Source organism: Apteryx mantelli, chromosome 6, assembly GCF_036417845.1.
Source record: "Apteryx mantelli isolate bAptMan1 chromosome 6, bAptMan1.hap1, whole genome shotgun sequence".
Taxonomy (NCBI): Eukaryota; Metazoa; Chordata; class Aves; order Apterygiformes; family Apterygidae; genus Apteryx; species Apteryx mantelli.
The window spans coordinates 16,400,533-16,425,182 of record NC_089983.1 but is presented as its reverse complement, the minus strand read 5'-3'; the positions used below and the strand labels follow the sequence as shown (position 1 = coordinate 16,425,182).

The following is a 24,650-nucleotide window of genomic DNA, read 5'->3' as shown; positions in this document are numbered from 1 at the left end:
GCAGTGGCTGATATGGTGCAGTTATTTTGATCCAGGCATTTTTTTATTTCACAAGAATGAAGAGAGAACTCTGGAGAAGGGTGAATTTACACACAAGTGTGGTTATCGTTATGTTCTGGCTATCTGACTATTTTGCACCGAGACGGATCATCTCTTCCTTGCTGTGGTCGAACAGCCCTTTCACAAATACTCGGCAGGTTGCACATTAATATACACCTTAGTATTATCTAGCAACAATACGAGGAGGGGAGGAATCATGGGACTTCACGCCATGCAAAATTAACTTGTAGGCAGTACGTGTCCATAAGACACAGGTTCGTTACCCCTATTTTATACAACAAGTTCAGGGACCACATCTCAGATGATTTTACCTGCCTGAGAGAAAGATGACACAAAAAGCTAGTCTTGTCAATTGAAGGATTCGGAAATAAATGAAGGACACAACATCATTTGGAAATTTAATCAGTTTTGTCAGGAGGCGATTTATTTGTTACTGTTGTGCTCATTTTGTTTTTAAGTACATTCAGTTGCAAGTCCAGCCCTTGCCCTGCCAATTTTCATGATTTTAACATCTGTTTAAAATTATTTTAAACATCTGTTTAACGCTGCTTCTCTGTGACCATAATAAAAATGAAACTGATGGTCAGTGGAGACCTGTCAAACACAGGAAATATTGGGCAGAGGGAGGGAGAGAAAGAAATGGTCCTTTCAGTTCCAGTCACACTACATTACTCTTCGCAATCAATGACAACAAGCAAAATACCAGGAGACAGGATGAGGTTTTGAAGTTAATAGCAGCCGAGGTGCACACACTAACAATTTATCTAGGCTTCATTACCTCCATGCATGCATATGCATGTTTATAAGGGCAACACAGAAATAATTCTGTTGTGTTGTCCAAAAAGGGCCAGAGTTGGTGACACTAAAGTCACAGTAAGTTTTGCACTGGGTCAAGACTACCCAGAGCCTGTACCTGCCTCAGCCCTACAGCAAGCTTTCCACCGATTTCGGCGATGTGGGCGTAAAGGCACTAAGCGCTGCGGCTCCTAAAATGTGACTATGTAGGCTTTACCTTTATGCAACTTCTCATATTATTTTTGTTTACAGAAACCTTTCTCAGTGCCTTTCAAAGACAGAATGATGCATTTCCCATGTAAACACATGTAACTACAATCAGCAATTAGGTACAGGAGAGCTTGCATCAGCTGCCGAAAGACACCAGCAAACAGGAGGTCTCCGCAGCGCCAGCTGGGACCGGCGGATGCTCACCCGACCGGGGTTGGGAGCACGAGTCCCACTGCCTCGCTGCCCCCGACATGGCAGGACGTTCAAACGTAACAACACAGCAAGGGACTCTCCAGCTCTAAACAGAAAGGGAAGTTAGTAACTACCGAGACCACCTGCATCTGCAGGTCCACAGGCATCGCTGGGAGACCTGCGAGGAAGGTCTCAACCGGTAAGGCAAGTGTGGAAATGAGGTGCAGCGCCCACAGAAATTTAGTTTCTTCCAAAATAATTTTCCAAAAGCCAGGTAAACTTCCATGAGTGAGAGGAATATTCTGTGGGATTTTATCCTCTTTGTAGTGCTCTGACAGGAACGATTGTCTGCGCTTCTGCTGTCTGGAAGCATCAGCGGAGACCTGGGAGATTTAAAGCATACTCGCCACAACTTTGACTAATAAACTTTCCCTTAAAAGTTAGCAAAAGGCAAACACACAAACGCAGGGCAAGTGTGAGTGATTAACAACATGCCGTGCAAAGAAGTGCAGGCGGCTGGTGGGAAGCACCGTCCATCCTCCAGCCCCTCCGAGGACGGGGGGAGGTGAGTCTGGAGAATAAAACCACATCTTCACAAAGCTACAGCACAGCCCAATCTGCACCAGCACTACCGCTTAAAAAGCAGCCACACCAGACAGGCAGCTGACCTGACTGATGCATTCACCCCTTGACAGCTTTGGCAGAGAGGAAAAGAGACTCACGAGGAGAAGGAAATGGCAACCCAGAACACAGGCGCAAATGAAGAACTGAAGCAAGCGGGTTTCCTCAAACAGTATCTGCGAGGGGCACCAAAACTTCTCCTCATGCCCCGCCATGTGCACATAGCCAGCCTTGAGCTGCGTGAATGAAACACATACCCAAAAGTCTAAGGCCACCCACTTGTTAAAACACTCATCTCTGCTCACTCTGAACTCTAGTTTATATGCATAAGCTTTTATCACATATAATTACACTCTCACATAAAACACTAAAACTTATCAAAATGGAAAAAAATCAACAACAAAGCAATAACTCTTAAAACTGAAAAAAACCATCAATCCTTAGAGCTCAAAGCAATTTGCATGCCTGCCATAATCAACATTCACTACATAGGTGCTAGACAGAATGAATGGATAAAAGCATTAAGACGTAGAATATATTTTGTAATACTTTTATAATGATGACTGGATAATTTAGAATATTAAAAGGTTTACAACTGCACTGGCACATCACTACATGCAAAGCTTACAATCCTAAGTGTTTAATTTTTATGATTTTATTTTAGGCTGTTCTTGGCTTAACATTTGTTCATTCAAAAATGGGTATTTGGGAGTTACTAAAGAAAGCAAGGCAAGGAAGGAATTCATGCAGAAATGAATGATGGTAGAAATGCACTTCCTGTGGTTAAATGATTTAAGGGTTTCTTGTGGCACCACTGATGAGGTAGCAATTACAATCACTTGGAAATGAATTCAAGCAACCTACATGAACAAAATCAGGAATGCTAAAGTCAAACTGAGCTCTGCTGCCTAAGAAGTACCTGAAGAGAACGCAGCCAAACAGACAGCACTGATAATCTCTTTGAAGGCAGAAGCACGGCAACACCTTAGCACCTTCAGCCATTTCAAAAAAGAAGCAATAATAAAGTCTTTCTTTCTTCAGAGCCTGTATGAGAAATGGCATGATTAGTTTATTATCTGGTTGAACGCTCTGTGTGCTGCTAAATGCTGTCAGTGAGAGAAGCCAAGAATGAAGACAGCAAGGAAAAGGCTTACTCAGAGAAACGTGTTTAAACTTTCAGTCTGTGCGCTCGCTAGTCTTCCCCTATACGATCTTCTCCTCACCAGTCAAGAAAGTCATGGATCCAGAGGAAAGCACGTGCCACGGAAACCATGATTACAAGCAGAGAAGAGCTCTCAGTTTGAGAGCCAGCCTCTCTGAAGCATCACAACCGAGACCCGAGCCAGCAGCGAACACGCCAAGACAGTCACACGCAACGAGTTTCTGGGTCCTGCTTCAGAGGAAGCACCACCATCAACTTCAAACATTCCCTTCCACTCCTCCAGGAAGATCTGATGAAAAAGCTGTGGAAAACCACAAGAGATGCAGCAGGAAGAGTACAGGTGGACCAACATATCCTTTGTTAACTGACAGGAGATGTGTACCCACAAAGGAAAACCCATCAGCCTGTCACACCACGTCTCGGCCCACAGCCTGAAGAGGAGCGCCTGAGCCACCACCGACACTGCAAGCAGCCCAGAAGGAGGCATGCTGTGAAGGCATAACAGCTTTCTGAGGAGCCTCATCCCTCAGCTTTGGAGGGTATCACGAGAAGAAAAGGGAGAACATTAAGGTCACAGCCTTCCATTGTTTTCTATGGCAATACGGATTTCCTCAAGATGGGATCCGCTTGGCTTAAACCTGTATTGCCCTTTACCACTGCTGCTGAAGCAAAATCCTCTCTGCAAAATTTTAGCAAAGTTTTAAAACTACAGACAGTAAATTTAAGGACTTCATTAAACGCTTGAAAAGCACTGAAAAGCTACAGTTCTGGTCTTCCACAGCATACGTAGTTTTAATAATAATGCTTGCAGTTTAGATGTCAGTATACAGATCCCACCTGAATCTTCTGACTCAGGAGACTCGCTCTGCGCACCGCAGAGCAGGACGAAGCCTCGTTGCGTGAAGCGTCTCATTCACTGTTCACAAGCACCACATCCAAAGAGGAGGATGTCCGAGGGACGCGTAAGGCGACAGGCTATAAACACTGCCTGCTGTTAATTATGAAAACGTGCTATAGACAGTGACAGGCCACACCATGCTGTTTTCCCTTAAGAAGCCGTTTTATGCTTTTTCCATTCAAAACTCTCTTCAAAACGCTACGTAGAGGCCCTGCACGAGTGGAAGGCTCTCTTGGAAACGGGTGAACAAGGAGACGGGGAGGGAGCCTTGCGTTTTGGACGAAAGCGGCGCTTGAACGAGGGCCGGCTGCAGGCGACGGGAGGGTCGAGACTCGCCGGACACCCACGGTGTGGGTCACCGGCAGACCGCATTAAATTAAAAATAGCAGACTGAAGCATGCAAAACGCATAGCAGTTGGTAGGACACGCGGATAAATCAGGGCGTGCGAACCGTAATATCAATTTACGAAATATTTCCAAGCGCTTTTCGCTTGCAGCGATAAGACACGCCTGGATGCCGCTCACAGCTGCCCGCCCGGCGCTAAATTTAACGCGCTCCGAGGTCTAACGCCGCCGCGACGGCCCAGCCCCGGGCCGCTCCCCCGGCGAGGAGCCCCCCCCCCCCAAAAAAAGCCGCTTCCCCGGCGAGGAGCCCCACCCCCCAAAAAAAGCCGCTCCCCCCGCGAGGAGCCCCCTCCCCCCCAAAAAAGCCGCTCCCCCGCGAGGAGCCCCCCCCCCCCAAAAAAAAGCCGCTTCCCCGGCGAGGAGCCCCCCCCCAAAGCCGCTTGCGGGCGCGCCCCGCCGCCGCCCCGCCGGGAGGCCTCCGAAAACAAGCCGCAACATCCCCCCCACGCACAGACCGCGTCGGATTTCTGCTGGGAAAAGCCAAACCCGGGGGATGACAAGGGAGGGAAGCGCTGCATTTGGTGTGGGAGCGCGGGGGGAAATGGCAGCTTCAGGGGGCTGCGGAGGAGGCACCCGGGCCCCGCCGCCCCAGCGCGGCCCCCCGCCGCCTCGGCCCGGCGCGGCGCCCACCTGGTCGGCCAGCTTGAGCACCGCCATGCTGCGCGGCTCCGCGGGCGGGCGGCGAGCGCGCACCGCGACCGGCGCGGCGCGGCGGCGGCGGCTCCGCGCCGGCGGGGCGGGGCCGCCCAGCACAGCCCGGCCCAGCCCAGCCCAGCCCAGCCCGGCCCGGCCCGGCCCGGCCCCGCCGAGCCCAGCCCAGGAAGCGGGGGCGGCGCCGCCTCCCCCCGCCTCCCCCGGGCCGCGCCGCGCAGCGCCACCACCGCCGCCTGCCGCCGCCTTTGTTCCCTGCGGAGCGGAGCCGCTCGCCCCTCCCCCCCGCGGCGCGAGGGGCGCCCGCCATGGCGGGGGGGGGCGCCATTGCCGTGTGGGGACGGCGCCGCCCCCGCCGCCCCTTCGCTCCGAGCCGAGCCGCATCGGGCCGGAACCGGGAGCCGGACCGGGACCCCCCCGCGGGACCCCCCCGGCCCTTTCCCCGTGCGCGGCGCGGGGAAGGTGAGTGCCCGGCGTGGCGCCGACCGTTACGAGGCCTGAAATGGCGCCGCGGGTGCCGCCCCGGGCCTCCCTGCGCCCCTGCGCCCCGGGCAGCAGCTTCCTCCCGGCCCTCGGAGCGCCCCCCGAGCACTGCGCAGGCCAGAGGCAGGTCTCCGGCCAAGTACTCCAGGTCTCTACAAAGAAGCGTGCGGAGCAGCGCCGGCGGGGGCCAGGAAGGGCCCAGCAGCCGCCCCCGGCCCGGCGCTGCGGGGGAAGGAGAGCTGCTGGAGGTGCCGCGGCACCGCCGCTCCCCCCTCCCGTCCCCCCTCCGACCCGGAGCCCAAGAGCAAGACTATAGGGCCAGGCACTTAAAAAGGAACAGCAAAAAAATACTCCCAAACCTCCACTGGATCCATGCATTAGAAAGTAAATTCCTTCCTGCCCCTTACAGGTGACCAGCTGAATTTCTGAAGCAAGGGATGTGATTATAATCTTCACCATAATGCAGAGCAACAAGAGTTACGAACACAGCGAAGGTAACATGGGCAATTCCTTTTTTCCCCAGGGACCCATAACCAAAGGGAAGAGGATTTAACATTCCCGCTTCTGTCTTGCACACAAAGGCCAGGCTGGGCTTTGCTATTTTCCCCACAAGTTAGATGCTGCAGTAACGAGCTCCCTTACGTCCAAGCCCCAGACAGCGTAACTTTCGTTTATGACATTTTGACCCTTGATTACAGAATAGGGTAGCCTTTTGTAGCTAAAATAAGGGAAGTGTCTTCTATAGAAGAAAACCAACCCAAGAAGGAAACAGATGTTAGTTTCAGGCTTCTGAGGCATTATTATAAACAGGGATTAAAAATAATATACAAGCTACAGCACACATTTTGACACCTATTTTGAAAGGGTCTTAACAGAAAAACTATGTTAATATAAATCCACCTTTTAATGAAAAACTAAAAAGAAGCAAGAGAGAATCCAGTAACTGTTAAGAATGTATGAACTCAGGCAGTTTTTCCTTTAATAGCTTAGCCCCTTACAGTCTTATGTCAGAACACCTAGAAGCATTCAGCTTGCATCAGCAGATTTGTTCTGTGTCAAAACATGTGCTGAGGAGGGCAGTCGGCAGTGCTGTACTGCTGTCCAATGTGGACCTGAGGCTTTTCTGTGTCCCGCTGATTCAATCCAGAAATTCTGCTTTAACAGTCAGCTCCCAGACGCTGTTGAAACACGCACTTACCCCATAGAGGTCAAAAGTAAGCAGACGTTAACTTCCAGCTGAGAGCAAGCAAAAAGAGGAGGAGGGAAAATGCAGGGAACTTTTAGCATTATAAGGAAAGGTCTGTTTTGTTATTTTCAATGTAAAGGCCTATTTCCAAGGACTTAGCATTCACCATAACATTTTTCCCCACATTAAAACTTGAGGAATACATAAGGAAATTGATTTTCCAGATTTGCTATGGGCTCCCCTCACTTTCTGACTAAAGCATCTGGCACAAAGCCCTGTCTCTTCCTTGGGATCCCTGATAATGCCTCATCAGAGAGCTAAGCTGATGTATGCCATCTGAATGGAAATCAGCTGACAGGAGGCGGCCAGTTCTTTGGGAGTAAATAATTGAGCTAGATGCAAGATAGTTTTAAAACACTTTTCACAAGTTTTTTGTTCCCAACCAGCACACACTAGTTCCAGCCCCTCTTTCCTAGGCTACGTCTATTGTAGCAGGACTAACCATCTGTGTAAGATGTTAGCTCTTGGGAAGGTCCCTCAGACATGCGGTACAGTGGAAGGGGCTTGCGTACCATATTGACAGGGCAGCATTCACTTTAAAGAAGCCCTTACCGTTATATTTATACCATCCATTTAAAATGCCATTTGCATTAACTGCAAAAATTAGTTACAGTGCTACAACTGTTACTTATAAAGGCCTATCTGGACACACTTTTGATGGCTACATTAAAAGAAGTTTATGTTGACTGGAAAGATGGAACGATATACCAAGGCCACATCCCCATTTTAGTCCTCTCAGCAGCACCAGCATCATTCGAGATCGAAAGACAAGAAAGCACACCCATCGGGCTAAATGTCACAGAATCCAGTGGTTGACCCTGATCAGAGTTCATAAAAAGCCAAGACGAATGGATGTGTCTTATAACCCACTAGGAATGAGAGGAGACTAGAATTAGTGTTTTAAGAACACCAGCTTCACATTTGGGATAGACTTTGCTCCAGGTGATTTGCTGGAGCCAAAGAAGTCTCAACAACCTGGCAGTTAAGGTCTAGTCAATGGGAATCCCTTTGAAGTCAGCACCGCAGGTACCCTGGAGAGAGGCAGCCAACAGTGGCTGCCTCATCTAGGAGCTCTCATCCACATTAGCAGTAGTTTCTGAGCAAACTTCAAACTTAGTCCCAGGCCATTCAGTTCAAAGGCAGCAAAGATGCAAATGGTTGTGACAAGATCTGCAATGGAAACATCAGGACAACCCATGGGCAGGAAATCATGTTGTTATTCAGTGCTGTAACAGCAGGACCTAGAAGGCTGTAGTGCAGAGTGTAGGAAGCCTCTGAGGTCTTGAGCTATTTCTAAGGGTAAACGTGTGGATGCTTTCAATTCACAGAAGTTAGAGATGTCACCGGATCTTGTTAAGATTCCCAGTAGTTTTCTAGCCATTGGACAGGAAGAGGACTAAAGACAAAAAAAACATATAGATGATACTCATGTCTACACATTGACATTAAAAAAGAGGGGTAACAAACTTGTGTTTACAAAACTTAATTCCTCACAGTAAAGATTCCAAGATTTCTCTGAAAGTACAAACCGGAAATGATGTCAAGGTGATATCCTCCTCTCCCATTCACAAAATATCACAAGCAACTACATGACTTGTCATGCAAAATCAGCTTTTTTTTTTTTTGGTCCCCCCTGAGATATTTTACTGACCTGCATCTTAGTCCTGACTGGTACCTAACAGTAATTTCATATCTGTGAAATGATGCAGCATGCTAAAAGTGCTCACCTGCCTTTTCTGTGAAGAAAGGGTTGGGCACAAGGGCATTCAAATTCAGAGCTAGTTTTTCAAGTAATGGTCATCTCTGCAACTCTTAAACCTATAGCATTATGTTGCCTTTCTATACTGAGGCACTAACAAGTCTCATCAAAACCGGTGTGCAACAGCCTTAATGGGAATATGCTTGAGCTTGCCAGATATTGTCATCTTGGATTAAAACTGCATTTGGCAGAGGAGAAGGCCCTCAGGCCACACTGCGCCTTGACAGGGGAGCTGAAAGAAACACAGTCAGCATGGATGGTGCTTTTGCTCCTTGTCGATCTGTGCTCAGTCCTAAGAGGATCCTGTGAATCCAGTCAAACCGCTCTGTGAGACAAAAACACCCCCTCCATTATAAATTTTAAAAAGTAAAATATGAATATGAAGCCTTGAACTTTAGCATTTAGGCAGCTTCTGACCAATAGTAGGCAGGAACCAAATTACCCCAATTATTTTGCAGTTGTCCATACTGAGACTTCTTGATCTTCTGGCCACAGCAAAATAGGTCTGTGTAGGATACTGGCCTGCTCTAATAGGCCTCTGTTTTGTTTTGTTTTTAAGTTAGACAGTTCTTCCAGTTCCTTCGGAAACTGCATGAAGGTCATTTGCTATCAGCAGTCATATGCACACGACTAGCCACTTCCTCATTCAGATTTTGTTTCAGGAAAGCACTTAACATACTTATCTCCAATTGTACTCAGTAAAACTCTTAGGAACACTTAGATTTAAGCATGTGCCTTCAACAGAACTTTAGCATCATCTTAAATGAACTGTCCTTTATTAAGATCTCACATGCCACTTTCACATGGTGTAATAGTACAAGTCATGGTTTGGGCACTGACTTAGGACTCGGGAGACTCAACACAATTCTCTTTTTTGCCACAGTGTTCCCGTGTGATCCCAGGTGAGTGACCTTACCCGTTTCTCAGCTTCCCATTTGTAAAAGGGATCTCTCCTACCTTGCAAGGTGAGGCACTTGGGCACCGCTGGGTGAAGGACCTCAGGTAAAGGTCACTGACTGTAGCTATGAGCATCACTGCTGTCACAGATTCAGCATTATTGTTTCTGCGCAGGATCAGTAATACAATGTCTGGGAGCTGTACCAGAGGAAAAGAAAGCAACCTTGTTGTAATAAATACATTTGCACTGTTCTTAAATGCCACAGACAAACGGGCCTCTAGTGGGAAGTGGGTGAAGAGAACAAGCCCAAGAGCACAGTCAGTTCTCTCTACATGACCATTCCCCTCCTGCAGCAATGCACATTCGTCTGCAAATTATCTCCTGGATCTCCACATGCATTTCTACATCTTAGACAGATAGATCGCTACAGTAGGCCAATGTTTCCGCAGTTCAGCAGGATGTGGTCACTTTAAGGCACCAGGAGTCTGCACCACCACCCTGCTCTGCTGCACAGTGAAGAGAGGCAGGACAGGGCTCTGCTCCCTTTCGCTCTCCAAAGTCAGGCCTGCTGCTCTACTTCAGCAGGGTAATCACTCACAGATGGAGGGTGTGATTGCTCCTAGACACATGTTTGGCTGCTGCCTTGTAAAGAAAAAGCTGAAGTAAATACACTCGGCACATCCCTTAGCTGTGTTTATTTGCCACTGTTGAGCATGGATGAAAGACGGACCTGATAGCAGAAGAGACATCTTATCTCTAACCTTTTCTGATGGCTTCAAAAATAGAGTGCGCCTTTCTGGTCTCTAGCTGTTGCCTACCCATTAGTAGCAGCATATATACATCCTACTGCGCTTTCTTCCACCTTACAGTCGCAGTGGGAGTCATATTAAAGAAGAGTGATGTATAGGCATCGTTATGAGACTGCACCAGTAGAAACAAGCAAAATCATAGAGAGCTGCATGGATTTGAAATAGGAAGGCAAACACTTCTGTTCAGCATAAAAGAAAGAGCCACAGTAGGAGAGTGGGCAAGCACAACAGCAGGGATGGTAAGTAATTACTGCTGTCACCATTTCCCTCTCCAAAATGCTACAGAGTGTGGGGGCAGTGGTGGGGCACCTCAGAAGATGCTGCAAGCTGCCTGTCATTGCCCTCTTGAAGTTATCTCCCTTTTGTTTTGGTACACTTTATTTTAAGAAGACAGGTGTTTGTTGGCTTTTTTCCCCAAGGGAGCTTTCTTCCTACTACCTCATTATTTTTTTCTCCTAGATCTACTTGTTTAATATTTACATGCAAAAAAGAAGTACAAAATGAATCAATCCACAGATAAGGGCACAGAGGGGAGAAGAAGAGGGCATAGCAGCATCTTCTCTTATCCAGACGCAGGCCTCCTGTCATTCCAAACACTTTTAAATTATACTTCTGCAGACATGCTGGTGAGGCACAGAGAGATTTAGACATATGATGCAATTGGAAACTGTGAATTTGAAGCTGAAGTCATAGCTATTGCAGCCTTCTGCTGCGTTAACCAAAAGGAATAAACACTCCCCTATATGTTAAGGTATACTTACAGTTCATCCCAGCTAGCACCTCTCTTGCAGATGTCCATGTCCCGCTGAGGTGAACTAGTACTAGGTGTCAAAATCAGGAGAAGAATTAAGGCAAATGACAACCAGACAGGCTAAACTGGGGCAATTCCTTTCTGATTACCCCAGTCTAGAAGTGCATCTATGCAAAAAATGAGGATTTCCCTGACAAGAGTGGCAATAGGACTACCCCATCTGTTCTTGGAGTAATGTGTCAGTGGCCCATGCAAATGTGTATCTCTCCCTACCACAGATCCCACACAAGAGACTGCAACAAAATTTTCAACCACTTGTCACATAGCCCCATGCTTGATTTAGAAACCAGATATGTCAGCAGAAAAACATGTTGATTTTCACAGGCTTTGGACAAGGTTGCACACGAAGCAAAGAGGACAGAACAAGTGAAAAAAAAGCTTATGATGTTTTCTTTGCTGCCTTGTATTTCATGAAGAAGGCTAGAGAGATTTGGGTTCTTTTCCTGTTTGAGGGTTTTATCTCTTATGCTTTCTTCCTGTGAAATACCAAGTTCTCTGGTTCTGCTTGAAGTTTCCCTTAAGAAGAATAAAAACATTGGACACTTCCTCTCACTCTCATACAGCTGCTGGCCTGGCTGTGGAGTCTGGTTATCTTTACCAAAACAGAGACTCTATACCAGCCGTTTCTAAGGTGCTGCAGTTAAAAAAGGGTCAGCAAAAACAAGTCAGTGAGAGGAAAGTTCAGTATTTAATTTTCTCTTGTCAGCCCCATTCCATTTATGGGTATATGCAAGGTCTTAAATCTCCTGTATCATTAATCACTGGTGGAATCTTCTAGGGAAAACATGAAGAGAAGATAAAAACAAGAGAAAAGTACTTTTAGGGTTTCCTCATGCATAGTGTAAGTATATATGAGTATAAAGTGCTCAAATCTCTTTTTTTTGAAACTCAGGGCAACAGTCTTTGGACTTTAAAAACAGCATCTTCCAGTAATTGGGGTCGAAAGTGATCCACTATCTTTGAAATATATATTTTTTAATTTAAATCTGTATTTTTCACTGACTTACATTTTAAAGTATGTCTGACCTTTCAAGAACTTAGCAAACGGACTCTGCAGGAGTCCTTCCTATTACACTGAAGGATGCTGTGTACCCCTTTGAGTGCAATATCAGGTAATCGTGCAAGTTACATGTATCTAATAATTCACACTCATAGAAGGATGTCATTGACAGATTTCAGATGGACACTCCTGGGCAATTAGGAACACCACACCAGCCACCATTTGTATATTCATTTCACCTAAATAACATATCCTACAGCAATTAGTTATTTGTAATCCCTAGCTTTGGAGTCTCTTTCTTACTTCTATCCTCAAGACCAAATCCACTGAAGTCTTGCATTAAAATTAAAATCCCAAATTCTAATCACAGTCACATCAGAACATTATTGTTATTTTAAGGTAAGAAAATTTCATGCCATTGGTCTTTTCATTTCACGCACATGCGCAATATTCACTTCCGCCCTGTACTAGAGACAGCCAGTGGGTCACCGATGGATACATTCCAGTAATGTAAAAACTATCAGCCAAAACAGAATTAATTTTAGGAAGAAACAACCAGGTCAGCTGTCTAACATCAGTCATGGAAGCGAAGAGCAGCCCACAAGCTCAGTTAGGTAAGACTCCACGTCAATCCACCCTCAGTGGGCAGAAAGGAAGAGAAGGCCCGTGCCCGAGCCTCTGCCAGGACCTAGCAAGTCTAATTCCAGCTCTGAGACCCAGGTTAAATCTGGAACTGTTCTACTAGCAAAACCGTTCTCCAGAACTCAACTATATTTTTACAGCATCTAAAAGCCAGCTCCAGATTTCATTTTTCACGTCACACAAAACAAGAAATCCTATCTCTGAAGTTGCATTTAATTAGAAGGGGTGGGGAAGCATACAGTGACTAACATGAAGTTGCCACCAAGGAGAGAACAGCACTGCGGTAGTTTCCTCTTTGATGTTAGGGTTTAACTCATAATCCAAAGGGAGTTTTTTTCCCCTTCTGTCAGAGAAGTTATGTGGCCAAGAGCTTTGTGGGGAGAATGATGTGACAGTGGATGTCAGTAACATTATTTTTGGAGGAATGCTGGAAGTCTGGATTAAATTCAGATCTGCTGGATGAAAGCTAATGGAAACATAAATCAGCCTAACAGACTGTAGTCCATGTTGCTTTATGGTTAAATATAAAAACACACTGTGCACAATATATCCCCTTGTAGAAAGGGAATGCTACACTAGGACCTTGCAGAATGAAGGACTGTGAAGTAAACCAGTTAAAATATCTGAACATGCTAAAATGTAGATGAGAATCTACAATCTGTTTTAAGGAGAAGAAAGGTGGGGGGGAACAAACAGAAGGATGCATATATTATGTTAAGGGCTTATTTCAAGCTAGTTAGATAATCATAGGCCATGTTAGAACTGAGAGATGTTCAAATTCTTCCTACAAGATAAATCATAAACAGGCCTTTTATATCCTTTTTCCATAGCAATATTTGGAAACAGTAGCTATCCAGTATTCAGGGTCACAGGACAAAGCCTAGAAGCTTGTCTGTGCAAACTGAAGGGACTGACTGGGCTCAGCTCATGCATCTACATGTGAAAGGCAGAAAGCCAGAGGAATAGCCAGAACAGCTCTGAAAATAAGCAGAAACACCAAGCTTTTTGGGCCACAGGAGAGGTGGGAGGAGCAGACCTGGAAACAGTTTGTTCTATGTTCAGAAACAAGTGTATCTATACTCTTTTGCAAATTTAAAAAAAGATCATGTGTCACATCAAACTCACAGGAGTTTCTTCTTGTATCACAAAAGCATTCTACCAAACCCAGATTTCATCCTACCACTCAGAAAGTAAGAGAAAACAATGTTTTACTTCTAATACTGCTAGCCTGGTCCAACTGCAGTTTGTATCCCAGTCCTTGGCTAACGGCATGAGCTGCTACACAAGCTGAATAGGACAAAGTTCCCATTCGGAAGAACACACTTTTGGAACATGAGGAACAAATGAAATCCAGTAGCACAGTATCTAAGTTTAGCTTTACAAAATTTTAGTTTATATACTTCATAACTGCTATAGACACTTTCATTTACAGACAGCATTCTTTCTGAAGTGCGTTTGCGTGTGTGTGTGTATGGTGCTTGAATTATACATTGTGAAATGTTTTATTCCTCATTCTTGCTACTTCCTTGCTAAAAACTCAGGTTTGATTTTTTTACAATGGTTCATACTGTAAGCCTGAGGGAGGAAAAAATCCATTTTTCTTTCTGTGCTTCAGTTAAAGATGGAAATAAGTAACATGAGCCATGAAAGGACTTTGATCCAGAACTAGGGAATGTAAATGCTTTACAGATGCCAAATAAGGATGTTTCAAAAGAAAAAGAAAACAAAGCATTCTCTACCCTAACCCTTTTCATTTCCAAACAAGGTAATGGAGGGAGAATTGTATAAGATTTTGATGCAAGTTACATTTGTCTGAACAGTTGTTCTGCTTTTAATAATTATCTAAGTTCATCTGGAATACACAACTGATTATTTTGACAGGGGCTTCTTGTGTTCCTGGTAGGGAAAAAGATGAATTTCTCTGGATCAGGAGTGTCTCTTAAAACCACATACAGAGTGAAGAGAAATGGGGTAAAAGAGGCAAGAATCTCTCCTTAACCGCAGTGATGTTGGTGAAATTATAACAACCTGCCTGGTGGGCAGACTGCCTGCACAGTGCGTCCTAGGAAAGGGCCCAGCAGGTAGCGACGCTGGCAAAGCCCACGCAGAAAATGCCCTGCAGGGAAAGAGCCTGTGCTTTACTGGTTTTATTTATAATGGCTTTTCGAATAGCGGCATGACCCTGCCTTGTCTTACAAACACAGCATCAACATCAATTCATCTTCATGTTCTTTTCCAAAACCCAGTCCTTGTGGTAAGAACTGCTGAAAGTCTTCAACAAGCGAATCAAAAAGATCCAACTGACTAAAACTGGAAGTGTTTACAACTAAACCCTGCTTTCCCTTCTAAGAAATGAGAAGCCTGCACTCCATTTATGTGTATGGGAACAAGGTACTTGGGAGGAAAGTCATGACCCCTCCCCCCCCGCCCATTCAAATCCATTTAACTGGATTTGTCTTTCACTACAGAATCCTTTTAAGAATCCTTTTAGAGTCCATACAACATGAAAATCTGCTCTGTGATTGAAGAAATAACGTTAAGTATTCTTTAAGTACACAGAACAACAGTTAAAGTTCTTTCAGCCCTGTATACTGTTAAGCATGCATTTTGCACAATATTTTGACTTGGCAATGGCTGGATTAAATAACACACAGCATGCATGCCTGGTTCCGAGATAAAAATCTCGGGATTCAGCCCATATGGATGGGCCCTGCGCTTGCACGAGGCTTCAAGGACACTAGTAAGATTCTGCATGAGTGCAGCTGTCCTCCCCAATCCTCTTGCAAGATCAGAAGATTGGGTCAATGGCCGTGCTCCAGATAATGCTTCTGTTAGCACCTCCAGACATAGGCACAGATACAGCTACAAGAATTAAGTGGGTCAGAAATACTCTGGCTTTGAAGTGGATGATAGACCTGCCTCTCTCCTCTCTCACTCTGCGACTCCCAGAACAGGAGGAGGATGCGGGGACACCCTGCAAGTGGGAAAACAGTGCCCCAAAGCAGCTGGTGTTGAGGTACGGGGCCTGAATGACAGAGATCAGAAATGTCAAACCTACGCCTTTGGGGAACTGCAAGGTAAAGAGCTCGTTTAGTTACCCCGGAACACAGCTGTGTCAATTTAGCAGGAAATAACATATCTTCTTGTTTACTTCACATTAAAAATAAATTTGTGCTTGTATACTAGTGCTGATGATTTAACAGTGCATTTACATCTTAACCGTGCTGTCCAGCCATGGCAGAAGTCATTAATACTTACAATAAATAACCTGTTACAAGTTAAGTCACTATCACACAACACTTCCTGGCAGGTTTTGCAGTCCCAGTAGTGCAGGAAACGTGTTTCGGGATAGTATTTCAGAGATTCCATAACTCTCTGTGTTGGCTATGCAGAAAACTTTAATTTTCCAACCGGTATGTTATGGATCCAGACAAACTTGCATGAAAGGGAGGAGGACGACACAGTCAGAGAGGCAGGAAAGCTGAGCCTGCATTACTAGAGTGCTCCCCACTAAACAGCAACATCTTGAACCAATATGCCAAGTAGGGCAGACTGGTTTTAATCACAACAGACTGCAGTTCAGCGTGAGACTCCTTGCTAAGTCCTCCATGTGACACTGCTGATTTGTGAACAGCTTAAGATAGCTGACAGCAGGCTGCGCTCTTCCTTTTCAGCCTCAGGACAGATGGCCCCAGCTCACTCCAGCAACTCCACTCAGCCGATACGGAAAAAGAAACACTAAGAAATGTTCTTAACATGGCCAACGAGACCCAGCAGAGCGTTGGGAAGGGAAGGGGACCTGCCTGTTCGCTACAGCCACGTGTTTGGAAAGCCTTGTTCGGCCGAGGTAAACAGCACCAGCTGGGCTCTCAGATGTCTTCCTGTGGGCAGACTGCTGGGAGGAATCCACAGCGTAAACGTGCCTGGCAGTAATTTAACCCAGATGCAAATAAGCGTTTAAATTTTCAACAGCTACTAGATGGAAATATTTGTTCTTAGACTACTTGAGTATTAGGGAGAATAAACCAGACCGATCAGCTTCAATATCAAAGGGAGAAGGAAAAGGAGGGGGTTGCAAGTCATGAACATAGTGGCAAAAGCAGGATCAGCAGAAAAAAGACAAGTTTCCTTTCACCTCAACACCAAAGACTGGCAGTGGAAGCACGAGCCAGTCAAGTCACCATTGTTTCATGGTATCAATCATTAAAGTATCATCATCGCTATCCTAAAACAAGGCCCTTGTGGCACCCACAAAGGTGGCTTAATCCCCAGCATGCCAAAACCTCATCACAGACCTTCAGAAATCAGCAAGATTTGTGACATTGGTGGGAATATTTCTCTACAAAGCCTCGCATCAGAGATCCCAAGGAGCTTTGCAAGCAGGGCGAGCATTGCACCCTCTTGTTTTGCTGGTGAGCAAACCGAGGCACATGAAGCACCTTTCTTTGCCCAGAGCAGCCCTCAGCAGGCCAGTAGCAAAGCGGGCCTCAGACACCATCCCCAAGCCCTAGGGCACCGCTGGTGCAGGCGCCTGGTGGCGCACAGCCTGGCGCTGCTGAGCCCAGCGAGCTCGCTGGCATGAGGCTTGCGTGTGGCATGCAGACCTACCCATCTCCTCGGAGGTCTCTCCCCAGCAGCTGTCCTGCAGCCCTAAAACCACAGTGGGGAAACAACGGACTTTAGCAGCAAACACCAGCATCTTCCCACAGCCCTGTCCACGTAGAAATTTGCATTAAAAGCGTCACCCTTCAAAGAGGCCTGGTGGTTAAAATAAAACAGAGAACGTCACAAGTAACTGCATACAGTGCACGCACAGATAAAGCACAAGAGAACAGCAGATAAAAATAATAATTTGCATGCAAAACTGTTCTTTCCTTCTCTCTTCTTTCTGAGATCAGTGCTTTACCCACTGCCTCTCCTACTCTCACAGCAGCTCTTGGACGAAGGTAACTACTGTCCTGTAATTTACTGCAAGGTTGCTTTAACTCCCCTCAGGCTGGTTTCAGTGAACTAATACCGAGTGACATGATTTCTGTTTTACTGGAAAGTCTAGCGAGCGAGTCACTGAGCAAACCCTTTGGCACAACTAGAGGTCCCAGTATCCCCAACCGTGCTTTAATCATTATGCATCACTCCTTCTATTTGCACCCAGACTTTCCTGATTTCAAGCAGGTAAATCAAACAGCATTTGACATAACAACACACAAGGCATGTGATGTGTGAAACAAAAAGTTAAAACTAACTGCCCATCTACTGGGGTGCTAAAGAGAAACTGAGAGCTGTCGTGCTAGAAGTTCTGGTTATCAAAAGAGCACAGAGTCCTGAAATACAGGAAAATAGATAAAAGGACCACCTGTGTTTACAGAAGGATGATCCGCAAGCGACAAGCAATGGTAACAGAGGCATTACAATCAGATGCACGTTAACACCTATGGGAGGAAAAATACAATCTGTAACAGCAAAGCTCAGAAGGAAGCAGGGAAGCCCCAAGTTGTCCAAAGGAAGCAAGAGAAAAGGTAAAAACCTTTAGCAGATGTGTCAGGAAGTTCTTTGACAGCTGAACTGTGCAGGAAGTCTCGCCACGACTCCCGGAGGGCAGGTGCCTGTATCGCATCAGCACCCCGCGCGCCAGCCCCCGCAAAGACGCTTGCTGGAGGGCTCCGCCACAAGAGAAGAAAGCTTTATACCTCTTGCCTAGACAGCGAATAAAAATAACCCAGTCAAAATGGATACAATCCAAGTAACTAATGATAAGACCTAAAATGGAAATGTATTTTTTCCACTGCAGTAGAGCGCATATCTACTACAGTGACTACAGAGATCCACCGTATAGGAGCAGTTTACCTGTTTTTGCTATGCTGGGCAAAGAACAAAGATTAAGAATTCCAGGACTGTGTTAAACGGTGGCATTACGTCATCACGAAGGATGCAGAGCTGGCAGCTGACAAGCTGTCACGAGCAACAGATTTGAATCGTTAATTAACACCAGTAGAATAACCAATCTGCTAAAATGTAACAACTCCAGCAAGTTTTTACCGTGGGCCCATCCCCGATGGCTGAAGCACCCAAGAGCTACCTCAATACAAAGAATTAGTAAAAGAAAGAATAACTGGCAGTAGGAGAAAAAGCAAGCTGTACCCAGGAGCATACATGTATTTCTTAATTGCACATGGGCAATTAAGGAAGTATTCACATTGGGAAGCTGATCTCCCACCTTCAGACAGTGATTCAGAGAAGGATCTTAATATATAAACCATGTGAAGGCTTATGCAGTTACTAATTGTAGCTGCCCCTACAAATATTGAGCAAATTATTTCCAAATGCTGTCCTATGCATATAATACACTCTCTCTGGTAAACTTTGAAGGAACCTTTCACTAAAATCTTACAACAAAATCAGAACAGACACAGGGCAGTAATGACTAGCAAAGAAGTATTTTGGTCAAAGATAGACTTGTTTAAGTTTAGCAGGTCACTAGCACCTTCCGTAGAATACCAGATTAGAGCGAACCAAAAGCTTAGTAAAAATAAGTCCGCGTTTCTTGTGAGCATCTTTGCCACCTACAATAGGTGTGTAGGTGGTAGAGAATTCCCAACACTATATACTGGAGCACAGTATATGCGTGGACAAGGAGAACTCTTCTTGGAAATATGCTACGTAATTAAGATTAGCTAAGCTTCAAACCAAGTAGCTGAGAAAAAGTACATTTTGCCTTAATTCCAGCAAGTTTTAGAACATGGGTTTAACAGAATGTTAGCTTGCAGAGGCAAAGCACCTTTAGCCTTCATTGAGATAGGAAGCGGGAAGTGCGGTTACTGGGAGGACGCTGCAGAGGCTGGCGAGCAGCTCCTCAGCTGCCGCCCGAAGGTGAAGGTGCTGCTCGAGTCGCGGCTGGGAACGGCAGGGGAGACGCGGGGCAGCGCACACCGGGGAGCCTCGTCCCCACGGCCAACAGCCACGTGGCGCAACAGGTCCTGGCACTGTAGGAGACAAGGGTTAGAGAGCTTTGCAGAGCTTCTGTAGCAATTCTGGTTGTACTGCCATATCAGTAACAAAATGTTTCTATAGCTTGTCACTGCAAAGATGTGTTTACTGTTTTGAAGGGAACAAAAATAAGCTTATTTGCAAGTGTTTTATCTCCACTTTTCTAAGCTTTAAATGAAAGCTGTATTTGAAAAATGGCAATTGTGTTAAATAATAAATTATTGTCATTTTATTCTACAGAAGCCTTAAGTTTGTTATCATGATTTCTTTTTTAAAGATACTGACACAAGATTAGTAGCATCATGTAAGAATAGTATTGCAACATTTAACAGTAACATTTGTATGCAGCTGAATGCCTAATATATACTACAGCGAGCCAAAAGTTTCTGCCTGCTCTCACTGGGTATTATGTATCTTCCAATCTTGTCAAGATTAACCAAGAATAGAGTGTTACAGAAATTTCTGGCCATGTTTCAGCAGGGTTTTAAAGACAAATGTGTTCATCACCATGTTTGTTCTGTGGAAATACAAACAGATACATTCACAGAAACACCTGCAAACAAATGTAGGGAGTAATTAAATTATTTTGTATATATTTAACTTATTTTTATTAAATGAGGAAATAGCCTTTTTTGAAGGTCATTTCTTTGGTCTTAAATTCAAACCCAAGCCACCTGGTTTTCATTTCCTGGCCGATTCCTTCTGTCTCAGCTGCACACTGTGCTAAAAACAAAGGCTCCATTCTTTAATTGTGAATATCAGAAGCCTTTAACCTTCATTCTGTTGCTAGAGCCCTGGAATGTGAAAAAGCTAAAGTACAATATCCTCTTTTATTAGCTAAAATAATAAATGGTCAGTTCCACTGCTTTCATCAGCTGGGCTCAAGATCCACAGATACTTGGAGATTTAGACTTTGACAAAGACAAAAATGTAAGACTTTCAAAGCAAAATCACAGTATTTGAAAACAGTTCTGTTCTACTGTTTTGGATGACAGGCGTGGATTGAAGGTCACTAATTTAAATGGTTACTTAAGAAGAACTTGAAAATAAGTCACCTCAGACTCTCGTCACCCTACAGTGGTTAACTGCCGTCACATCTGGTCTCAATCAAAAGCCAGTAAACAGCTACAATTAGCCCATTCAGAGGTTTGTATCGTGTATGGTTTTAACACAAAAAATGATACAGAGCATTAAGACCAGTGAGAAATGGCATTCGTCGGGGAGAAATGCAAGAAGCCAGGGGAAATGGAGGGGAGCTTGTACAGCTCACTGAATCAGTTTACTAGCCAGTTAAGCATGCAAGGTGACTGCTAGCACAGCAAAGAGACATTAATGCATCCATGGAAAGGAAACACCTAAATATGAGGGTGACTGAACCATCTCCTATTTGCAAAATGAACAAGAGATTCAGAGCAAATGAACAAATGGACATAGTCCCCTTAGAAGATCTTAGGGGGGGAAAAAGTCTCTTTCCATCAAGAAAGCAAGCTCTCAGAAAGCCCCAAACCCTCATGATCACTGTCAAGAGGGGACACAGTAAGTGACTTGAGACACCCGCCTGATCCAACCTTAGTATAAGCAGATCCAGTGTCATCCATTCATTGACTCTCCCATTTATTCACCTTCTAGAAAACATTTGTTGCCGTGTTCCTTAAATTTAAAATCAAAACAAACTAACCAAACAAAAAAAACTTATGGCTGCCAGAACATTTGGTCTGGGGCTTGAGCTAAGAGTGACCGCAAGTGCGTGCCCCAGGACAAGGCGCTCCTCACCCAAGGGTCCCAGGTGCCTGAACCTGTGGGGGGTGGCCCACGCCGGCTGCAGGGGCGCAGCCGGAGGGGAGCACGAGCAGGCTGCAGCGCAAACCGCCTGGGCTGGGAGAGCTGGCACCAGCAGCAGCCGCAATCTCTTCCGGCAGCTGCTGGCAAGGCTGAAGGCTTTCCAGCCTGCAGTAGTACGCCAGGGCACACATTTATATTTGGGATCGCAGGGAGTGTTGCATTCACCTCTACCCTTTCTTAATCTAATGGCAAAGAATGAGATTCCACAGTTGGCTCTCGGAGGTACATTAAATAACAGCAACCACTTCACTCGCACATCGACACTTCCCACATTTAATGAAGAACGGCACATCTGAAAGCTGCTTCCCCTCGCACCCCTGTTATTAGCAGAGCAGGTATCCGTCACAGCAGCTTCAGCAGGGGGGGCTCTGGTTGCTCAGCTTGGAGAAAACCGTGTCAGAGAATAACCAGGGTGCGAGGCAACACTGTGCCTGAAGTTTGTCTTCACAATAGCCATTGCACCTAAAGGTTTAAGAGAGTGGCCTTAAAACACAACCTTGTGAAAGGTAACCAAGAACTAACTTTTACCATGTAATTACTGGGAGTCACGTGAATGTAAAATTGGTAAGGAAAACACTTTACTTTGGTTTTCTGGCAAGCTACTAAACAGAATATAGGCAACAGTGATAACAGTAAATGTTACTAAGGTTACCTAGCATTTATTGGTAAGACCAGTTTCAGTTCATTATGACCATATCAAGCTCTAACCTTTCTTGACATGTTCAAAGTTACCTCTTAATGAACTATTGTGTTAGAGAGTTGAACTCTCTTCATGGATAAGAACAAAACACTAGAAGCCTGTTTTGCCAACTTTTAAAGATTCTCACATGCAATTTTACTTAAAAACGATCGCATCCACATTTTGCTGTAAATGCTTCAAATTTGTCAAAAAAAAGTTATGCTGGATACCAAACTGCTGTTCTTGTGCAAAAACTGCCCCTCCCTAGGCAATTTCAGGGTCTCAGAAAAAAAGGTAAACTGGAATTTACTATATGCCTGTAGTAACTATTGCCACTGCATTTCATGGTTATTTGCAAACCTGTAGCTCCTAACCTAAAATTGGCAACTTGGTCTCGAGCAGGAAGTTCTGCTGTGCTTTGGGGTGAGCTTTGCAGTGTTGCCTCCTGAGGGTGCGCCCAAAACAGCGTCACGAGAAATCTCCTACTGGCATTTCAGTAACCTTCTGGCACGCCGTTTCCGTGTCTTGTCAGGAACACTTTGGCAGCTCGCTCGACCTGGAAAAGCGAGCTTCGGCCCACCCAACTCCTGCAATGACTCTGCTATAGGATCAAGAAACTGAATGGGAAAAAAACACACAAGAGGCCCGATACGAACCAGGAGGAGGTACGCGGGTGCAGCGGAAAGGGCCGGGGCAGGCGAGGTAGATGCCACGAGGCAGAGGCAAGGTGGGTACAACAGGATCACAAGAGCAGGACTGTGGTGAGGTGAAACGTGTGTGTGTGAAATATAGCAAGAGAGCCAGAGGTGTAGAGGCAAGACAATCTAACTGCAAGAGAACATAAAATCCAGGAGATGTTAGTTCATCTTTTCCTGCTCTCAGAAAATAGCTCAGGTAAAACAGCATGGCATAACCACTCCCAATCTTTAAGACTGCCATATCTTAAGGATAACTGCCAACTATGGCTCATTTTAGCCCTGTCAGCTTAGGTTTATGCTTTGATGCAGAAGTTCAGGCTTAAAGATCATGCAAATTCAGGCACATCCAAGACTTGCATCTCTTTTTTTTTTTTTTTTCTTCATTAAAACAAAAAGACAAACAAAAAAAAATCAAACAGTTGCAATTAAGAACTACATTATGCTGTAAAATCGATTATTCTGAATTAGGAAAAGCCCAAGGCAGCACTGCTTATGCACCCTTAATTCCCTGTCCCTTAGAAAATGCATGATTGTAATTGATTTCAAAAAATAAATGCAAAAATCACATACTGTTTTTTTCCTATAAGCTCCTCCGCCTCATTCAGCATACAGGAAGGACCTGCTCAGAAGAAGAGGGGTCATCCTCAGCAAGGCTTTTGTCCACAGAATTTCTTGTGCAATTCGCTGAGAAAGGTGGGAGTTGTCTGTAAATCCAGAAGCTAATGGGGTGGTGGTGGTGGCAAAACCTGGCTCCCTTTTTAAAGAAATCTAAATAAGGAATACAAGACACTCTGGACACAGATTTTATGCCGGTACCTCCACTTCCCAGACACCACACAGTTATTCTATAGCAATAAAAACTTTTCAGTTGCCACATCTGGGTATGTTTCCCACTTCACGAATGAGTAGCAATGCAGCGGAAGTGTATCTTTTGTTCACTTAGCCAAATTATTTTTTTCTATAATCAATGGTATAATTAATTATTCATCAATGGAATTTAAATAGCACTGTCCCAACCTCTCCATTCTCTTCTGCAGGCTTTGCTCTTTGTTGCTCAGAGTTAGGAATCTGGGGACCAACAGCAGCCATCATCTCAGAATGTCTTCCTTCTCGCATTTGTTATCTTGACTGATTTTGACTTGTACTGGGAAAAAAAAAAAGTTTGTCCACTGTTTAGGAGCTGCTGTAGGCTCCTAAAAAGTCACATTGAACAACAAGTAAATGATCCAGAGATTCCTTCTAGAGAAGAGTACAACGGACACACGAGCCTCAGGAAGGAGCAAAGGGTCTACTGTCACCCCTTAAGAAGAAATGCATTTCAATACTGCTGTTTTAAATTAATTTCATACCAGACCCTAGGAATAGAAAAAAATCCAAAGATTAACACCACAATTCTGTGCACAGTTGTTTTCAGCAAACAGATTTCCTTTCCCCGCTCTCTTCCTCCTCCTCCAGGAAAAGAGGAGAATAACAGCTTGTACCTTCCTCCAGCAAGAGCTTAATGTTTATGAAAACATTTTTGAGGGTTGAAGTGAAAAGCCTGCAAGATACAAAAATGAGAACAGGCTGAAGCTGCTCCCCTCCATCCTACTAGAAAACTTTTATAATTGGACTTGTTTAGAAAATAGCTGCTTGCTGAGAGGCAACTGGAAGTCATGAGTCACCTTCTATTCCCACCGGTGACAGAGCTCTCTGCAGGCTAGTCCCTCAAAATCAGCATTTTGTTTCACCCCTCCACCCTCCCTATGGGCAGTTACCTGGTGGCGTCTTGCAGAACTACTGAGAAACTAAGACGATGGGCCACC

The 24,650-nt window shown here is 45.1% G+C and overlaps 1 protein-coding gene and 2 long non-coding RNA genes across 9 annotated transcripts in view; 1 reads left to right on the top strand and 2 right to left on the bottom strand.

Moving 5' to 3' along the window:
- The window catches only part of ANKRD44 (ankyrin repeat domain 44), a 144,103-nt gene extending 139,061 nt beyond the window's left edge, over positions 1-5,042 (bottom strand). For all 5 annotated transcript variants that reach the window (XM_067298904.1, XM_067298906.1, XM_067298907.1 and 2 more), the window contains exon 1: positions 4,974-5,042. In XM_067298904.1, coding sequence (XP_067155005.1) covers positions 4,974-5,000 — 27 coding nt within the window. In that variant the 5' untranslated portion in view covers positions 5,001-5,042. The remainder of the gene's footprint in view (positions 1-4,973) is intronic.
- Positions 5,043-5,401: 359 nt separating this feature from the next.
- On the top strand, positions 5,402-7,143 carry LOC136992343 (uncharacterized). Its single transcript, XR_010884535.1, has 2 exons — positions 5,402-5,456; positions 5,887-7,143. It is a non-coding gene; the product is annotated as an uncharacterized lncRNA (long non-coding RNA).
- On the bottom strand, positions 6,418-19,826 carry LOC106492444 (uncharacterized). Of its 3 annotated transcripts, XR_001293993.2 has the most exons (6): positions 18,167-19,826; positions 17,996-18,071; positions 17,251-17,400; positions 10,951-11,010; positions 9,440-9,577; positions 6,418-8,119 (listed from the first exon to the last, which is right to left on the bottom strand). It is a non-coding gene; the product is annotated as an uncharacterized lncRNA (long non-coding RNA). The 3 variants fall into 3 exon arrangements; XR_001293995.2 differs by lacking the exon at positions 10,951-11,010; XR_001293994.2 differs by lacking the exon at positions 17,996-18,071.
- Between the last annotated feature and the right edge of the window lie 4,824 nt (positions 19,827-24,650).